Source organism: Montipora foliosa, chromosome 1 (assembly GCF_036669935.1).
Source record: "Montipora foliosa isolate CH-2021 chromosome 1, ASM3666993v2, whole genome shotgun sequence".
Lineage (NCBI taxonomy): Eukaryota > Metazoa > Cnidaria > Anthozoa > Scleractinia > Acroporidae > Montipora > Montipora foliosa.
The window spans coordinates 56,479,741-56,487,296 of record NC_090869.1 but is presented as its reverse complement, the minus strand read 5'-3'; the positions used below and the strand labels follow the sequence as shown (position 1 = coordinate 56,487,296).

The 7,556-nt window shown below is 39.9% G+C and overlaps 1 protein-coding gene across 1 annotated transcript; it reads right to left on the bottom strand.

Annotated features, from left to right (window-relative positions):
- Positions 1-3,260: 3,260 nt before the first annotated feature.
- LOC138002144 (orexin/Hypocretin receptor type 1-like) lies at positions 3,261-7,243 on the bottom strand. The gene has a single exon (XM_068848233.1). The coding sequence runs from the start codon at positions 5,831-5,833 to the stop codon at positions 4,637-4,639; it is 1,197 nt and encodes a 398-aa protein (XP_068704334.1). The 5' UTR covers positions 5,834-7,243; the 3' UTR covers positions 3,261-4,636.
- Between the last annotated feature and the right edge of the window lie 313 nt (positions 7,244-7,556).

Here is a 7,556-nt window from a genome sequence, read left to right as displayed (position 1 = left end):
AAAGTTTCCTGACGGTTTCTAATTTTAGCGTGATTCCTATTTGCTGGCTGTTGAAAGTTGACTCTGAAATCAGTTTTTTCCTTTTCCATTCGCTCGCTGAGGATGTGCTTGTTTTCTTTTAAAACTCATGCGATTAAAAGAAATTGAACTCCAAACTGGTGAATTCGACTCTAAATTTTACTTGAAAAACCGATATCGCACTTATCCCCTATTTATCCCTTCGTGATTCATGCGATATCGGTTTTTCGAGTGAAATTTACCGTGGAATTCACTAGCTAGGCAATGAATTTTTTGTAGAAGAAAGCGAAGAAAATGATTAATTGAGCAGTAACCGGAAACACCTAAACGACTGGACAATTCCAAAACTTTTTGTTTTCTGTAAACTTACAGGCAGTAAGAATAAATAAACAGGGAGCTACGCTTTTTAGGCTTGGCTAAATCTATAAAATTAAGTTTAATTAAAGAATCCACACGACAATCCACACACTATTAGGCTCGATTACCAGCCGCTCTTTCGACAAATGAGCCAGCGCTCACTCCCGAAATCCCGAACTCGAGGGAGCGGCGGAATCTCCGTGCAGTGCTGTGGTTGTCCTTTTCTCTCCAGCAGAAGTGGACGGCTTCGCAGTAATGTCTCTAAAAAGGCTTATGGTGTATGAGGCCACCTAATCAGAAACAACCATAACTCAAAAAGGTCGAGAGCTGGAACGTATAGATGCTTAAGAAACCACGACGGCTACGGTGACGAAAACGTCACTTCAAACTATTAGTCTGAGCTATTATTCTAAGTGTTCCACGATATTTCCATTTTTGACGAGTACGGAACAGAAATGTACAAAAATGCGTGCTGCACGTGCAGCACGATCATTTTTTCCTCTTTTAACCAATAATATTATATTGCTTTCTGGCGTTGGCGTTGCCGTAGCCGTCGTCGTTTCTTTTAGGACGGTTACTGTTAGATTTTTAGGAGGCGCGGTGGCCTCCTGGCTAGTGTGCTCCACTCCGGAGCGAATGGTCCGGGTTCGGGTCCCGGCCGGGAACATTGTGTTGTGTTCTTGAGCAAGACACTTTACTCCCACGGTGCCTCTCTCCACCCAGGTGTATAAATGGGTACCGGCGAAATGCTGGGAGTAACCCTGCGATGGACTGGCATCCCATCCAGGGGGGAGTAGAAATACTCCTAGTCGCTTCATGCCATGGAAACTGGGGTAAGCTCCGGCCTGATGGGCCACTTGGCTCGTATGCAGACTTAACCTTACTGTTAGGTTTTTGCAGCAAAAAACGTGGTGGTATTGGGTTGCTTGCACTATCCATGATTTGCCTTAAGGTGGCTGAACACGGTTTTGGACACCTTTGTTTCATTTACCTTCTTCTCTAAAACCCTTGATCCTTTAGTCACCAAAAATGGTAGCAAGCAAGTTAACAACACGAACTTTGGTCTTTTGATAGTCAAGCTGACGTATATGCCGTTGCCATGGCAACATGAAAAAATATAAACAGGCTTTTAATATCGGTTTTGTTTATTTGCAGAAAATCTGGTAGTTACATTTTCTTTATAATTTGCATGCAACAAGCTTGTGACGATGCCCACAATTTAACACTATTTTAATAATAATTTGACAGAGAGATCTTTAATTATCCCTTGTTGAAGTTTCACTGGAATATCTAGAATTTCCTGTGTTAAAGTTCAATTTTTTTCAATACTCCAGTTATTTATTTCTTAAAGTATTTTCGTGCCAAATTGCGTTAAATTCTAATCAGTGGTTCTCGAGAAATAGGCGTATTTCCGAGAAAGCTATTCCGCATTCATTCCCAGTTTTTGAACTTACTACGCATGCGCTACATTTGGCTGAGTTCTTTCGTCAAAGAAAAATCTGCGTTCTTTGCATCGTTACCTTTTCTAATACACATTTCTCATAGAAGACTAAAACCATGAAAATACTTTGTTCAGTTATGAGGAAAAATAGTACAGATAGCGAAAGCATTGCGCAAATAAAATGATTGCTGTATTGAGGCCATGTTTATTTTTTTTTGTTATCCTTTGCTGGCGCGCTGTATTGCGTTAGCAAGAGCGCGCGCAAAAACTGTGTTCGACCACCTTAAAGGGCGTTCGCGCCAAAATCTTCCTACGGTGAGATTTTCTTAATTTCTCGCCTAGAGTTAGGTCGTAAAGTACTTATTCCAAAAAATGAAAAAAAAAAAAAAATTGGGAGTGTGTTTTTTTAATCGCTGGTTGTTTCCACGCAGGTCCGCACTATTCAGGCGGACGAGGACGAAATTCACGAAAGTAAAGGAAAAGAACTTCTAAAACCATGCTAAAACTTAAGTTCCTAGGGTAATAAAAACATTAAAAAGAAACAGCCCCATTAAATTTACGCAACGGTTCGTCCTCGAGTTTTCCAAACTTTCAGCCACTACTCGATCAGCTACCTATCCTCCCGCTCACTTCTCTTTAAAGTTTCATGATGATTCGGAAATAAATGTGCCATTCATTTGCCGGCCTGGAATTTTTTCCCCGGCGTTTTTGTTGCCATGTTATTTTAACTAATGCTTGAAAAATATGTATGAAAGTCAAGTAGACTAGTGCACGACTGATAAAACAACGCGAATATCGGTCGTGCAGTAGTCTACTTGACTTTCATAAATATTTTTTAATCAATTTTGACTGATCACGTTCTTCTCTGATCCAACGTTGTGCAAGACCTATCGTCTACGGTTTTTGCAAAGGTTTTAAAATTTCAACTTAACTAATGCTAGAAGTAATGCGTGACATATTACAGTCGCGTTACATCTGCAGTAACGTTGCGCACAAACAATTAGCGCGAACGTCCTTAAGCACGAGCAATCCCTTGTGATGTGTAGCTACTTGGTTGCAGAATTATCAGAAGCATTGTGGTCAACAGGCCCAATCTGATTGGCCATACTTTGTCTCGACCCGTATTCTAAAGGTTTTCACGTGACGTCATCGCCGCCATGTTGGTGGACTAAACCAAAAGATCTCTCATTAGATTCTTTCGTTCAAAAGGTGGATAACGCTATCCACCGGATAAATCACAATCCTGCGGATAAACACCAGCAAAACCAGAAGCCAGAAGTTTTTCCAGAAGTAGTACATTTCCCTATTGTTATTGGTGTCTCTAGAGGTTGGTTGAAAACGTCCTATACAGTAAACTGATGGGCCAAGGCCAAATGAGAGAGATCGACACTTGTGGGTTAAAAGGGCTTCTGGTATACTATATGTTAATCACGACAAATAAATCAATATTTATTTTTTATATTTTTTACATATTTATTTTTTAGTTTCACTTGGGGATGCATACTATTAGCAAAGTACAGCGTATCATGTTTCTTCCAAGCAGCTCAGTATTTCAGCAGTCCGTAACTCTGTCATTGCACTAATCAAGAGCTTGATATGCAATATATGACCGTCACAAGCTGTCAGGTAATAAACAGAAAATATTTGAGACCACGACGAGATTTAAATCAATGTGTGCCTTGGTCGATTGGTCACGATCATTGTCTCTTTGATATTCACCACCTTCCAACATTTGTTTTTAAGGTCCGTTTTAAACATCGCATTCTTTTACATGTGCCAAATCTAATGCAAATGAGAAAAATCTATTGTTTTCGGTCGGCCAGTTTAATTGCTAAGCTCACTCGAATCCTATTTCACAAGCTCAGCGGTGTAAGATCCGAGCTAAGTTCGCCTTGTGTTATTAGCGCTCGGATTTTTTCCGAATATACCTGAGCGATTCAGTTCAGAGACATTATTCTGAGAGCAATCAGAACTTTAATTGAGATGTCCTCCGGTCGCTCGAAAGGGAATTTATGACTATACTTTAAATTAATGTTTCCTGGTTATATAAGCACGCGTAGTTCAACTAATTTGTTTCGACCTTAATTTTGCATCAGAAGCGAATTGAATACCTCATTAACATATAGAGTCTGTATACATCGATCTCTTGAATAGGCCATTTCCGATTCATGACTGTCTCCTCTTCAAAGCGAGTTTGAGTGCGAAGTTTTCCTTATGGCCTATTACTGAGGTGTTACAAAGCATAACGTATCGAAATTACCGCAAGAGAATCGATGTGTTAAAGAAATGCCCTTACTTGGTATTGATTTTCGGGAAAACCTTGTACAGGTTTTGCAGCATAAAAAACTTATCGTGACTTGCTCTGGCAGGAAATCAATATCAATCAATGCACTTAGTTCACTTAAATAAGCACTTAAGTGGGCCCCTTATAAAACGGAACAAACTTTCTTCATCTTATATTATGATGATAGAGAAAATATGTCATCTGGAAAATAATTTGATGAGTGATTGAATTGATTGAATGCTATGTTTTCCTTCGGAAAGAAAAAAACGGCGAAGGTTAACTGGAAGTCGTCAACCTAATCTGTGTCGCTTGATGTAGATTCCATTGCGGCTCTTTCCTGTCCGCCGTTTGCAAACAGCCAAGCAAAAATTGCTAATCCTCTCATTGGACGAAACGTCCGGAAAAAATAATTAATTGATTAGCAAAACATGACGTGGTCTGATTTCCGTGTTTATAATCCTTTTAAAGTTCAAGTTTGCAATTTGATTAATGTGTTTTGCTTTGATTAAGTTTTTCGGTAATTAAAGTTTCTCCTATTAGACTGGAGATGAAAGCAGTGTTTGAGGTGTTTCAACTACACTCCTCTCTTGCTCGGCTGAAAATTGACTCTCTCGTCGTTTGCGATAACAAACGCCGCCAAATTTCAAGAAAGTGGGGTTGCCATCGGTTGCTTTTATGTTAACAAGATCTCTTAGTCTTTGAGCAAAGCGTAACCAGACCGCTTTGAGTTCCACTCGGAAATCTTTGGCAACTACTGAGTAGATGACAGGGTCCGATGCTGAATTGATTAGAACTCCAATCACGCAAACATGATAGACCACCCCAAAATATAGTTTGGTGACGAAGTCTTCCCAAAATGTCTGAAGCACGCGAACAACAGTGAAAGGGAGCATTGAAAGGGCAAAGACGAGAACGATTGGGGTTAGAATTTTCTTCGCCTTAGAGTTCTGACGCATTCGCTTCTTTTCCTCGGAGTAGTGGATTACAGAATCCTCCAACTTCCTCTCTCCCCGCGAGCGTTGGCTAATACTGGATCTGTGAAATTTATTACTTTGCTGAAGCTGACGGGATATTTGAACGTAGGTGAAAATGATTATACCCAGGGGTAAAATGTACCACAATATGCTCGAAGAAAGGATGTAGATGCGGAGATGTTTCGCAGACCACGTCACATCGCAATAGACTATCGAGTCTACCTGTACAAATTCCATGGCAAAAAGCAAAGGAAGCGAGATAACAAGAAACGAAACTACCCAAACGAAAAATAGACCCCATTTGAAAGTCTTGGACGAGGATGAGGTGCTCGTATGGACTTCTGTATGGGTAGTTATTTTTCTATATCTTTCAATAGCTATTGCAGTGATAGACCAAATTGACACACTATGGAATACTTCAGCTGAAGGAAAGATGTACAAACAAACGATTTTACCAAAAGGCCATTGCAAAGGCATTCGCTCTTTAACCACTGCAATCGGGAAAAGGATTGTCAAAACCCCAATGTCCGCCAGGGCGAGATTTCGAATAAAAAGTTTTAGTCCGGTGCGAGATTTCCTCTGTCGTGATATGACGAAGCACACCAGTAAGTTCCCTAGCAATCCAACAAAGGCTATTGTCACCTCCAAGATCAAACACCCACTTACAATGGTATTGGACTCATCAAAGAGACCTTCACTCATTGCCTCAGAATTAGTGGCGCTGTCGTGAGGAGTACTGCTAATTTCGATTTCATCCATCGTTAGGGTATCTCACTGACAAGCGTTCTTTAGCCAACAGACGTCTCCACGCAAAACTACAGTGAACGCAAATTAATAGAGGTACCTTTACGCGAGGTACAACGCATTCAACGGCACGTTTTCTTATCTGTGCGACCGAACCAACACTCCATCCATGCACCATGCAGTTGTTAATGTTTTGTCTGTGTTATTGACTCCATTCTGTTGAGATCCACGTTAAAGAACTCTCTTTCACTTGCGCAACGCAGGCTTGAAACAATGCTGTAGTATTTCTGATGAGAACACTCGAGTTGTGGAATCTTAAGTGTCGTGGTATACGATACGTTGATATTGTGTTATTGCAACTTCAATCGTCTTAACTCGTACAATCTGTTACGTAAATACCTGTTTAAATGTTAAGTATTGAATTACGATGTCATTTCAACCGAATTGGAGATAAGTTGAACCAACACACACCGACTGTAATCACGCTACTTTCCTACGTGTGCAGTAAAGACCATGAAAAAGATTCAAGGATCATCAACGAAGTCGGAAGAATTTTCGAACCAAACAAAGCTTCTGTCTTCCCAATGGCCAAGTGAAGATCTTGTGGTAGATTCTAGATATTAGTGTAGATTAAAGATTTTCGATTTAGTGCAATCCATGGAGATAAAAATATTGATTTGAAGCCAGCAATAACTTCCCCCGAGTTGAAAACAGATACACAACTATTAAAATCCATTTGAAGATATCAATGAGATATATTTTTGATGTGTTTCAAAGCTTCGTCAAGTCATATAAAAGTACCAAGAGAAGTGTGCAAACCTAGAAAAAAACTCATAAAATAGCAAACTGACAAGTATAGGAATAGTAAGAAAGCCTAGAACGTGAAATGAAATAGGTTGAGGTGATTCCTGTATTTGTTTTCTTACTAGTTAATTTGCATAGCTTCCTTAAGGTTAAGTGCGGATTCAGTCGAGGAGGCAGAATCTAAAAATTTAAAACAATGTTCACAGAATGAACAACAGCAAAGTCCCAGTTTTGAAAATTTCTAAAGATGTGAGACCATTCCTGAAACAAGAAGCATCATAATCGTTTTAAAAATATACTGCTTCCTCAACCAATTAAATCCGCTTTTCCAAACCAAAGAAGGTAGTCCAGTTTGTCAAATACGTATACGGTGTGAAAAAGCTGGGGAAAAATGTGATAAACAAACCACCTAACTCTTTTTGCTACCGTAATCTTTTCCTAAGAACCTTAAAACATGGAAATTCCGCGGCCCACCCATGGATTTAACTGTATACGGAAATTCCGGCTGCAAAATGATAAAGCTAGGATTGGTCTTACATCGCCGGATCTCAGGATTGAAGCCAGAACAGAATTATTATCAAGGCGATGTCACAGGGACCTCCTTTATTCCAATTCATGTATTCACACGCCCTGTATACACATATATCATAGATCCCTTAAAGATAACAATCTGTCTTGGTTTGCCTTATGTTGTCAACCTGGGTCCTACTCTTAGATCAATAAATTGCGATCACAAGACTCTACTAGTTAACTGGCCACAACTCATAGCCTGAATCGGATATAGAAGGTTTTAAGGCATTTTCATGCAACTGGAGGCTCCGGTAGAACTTCATCGGTCCCATAGAGCCTGTTTTTGTTATGCATTGTCTTCCATGCGTTGGATCAATTTTACATTATACCTGTCTCATTGGGGATTAAGCTAACGTGAGTGGCC

Bases quoted from the DNA above. Each gene is read 5' to 3' on its own strand.
- LOC138002144 (XM_068848233.1), bottom strand. From the start codon at position 5,833: ATGGATGAAATCGAAATTAGCAGTACTCCTCACGACAGCGCCACTAAT.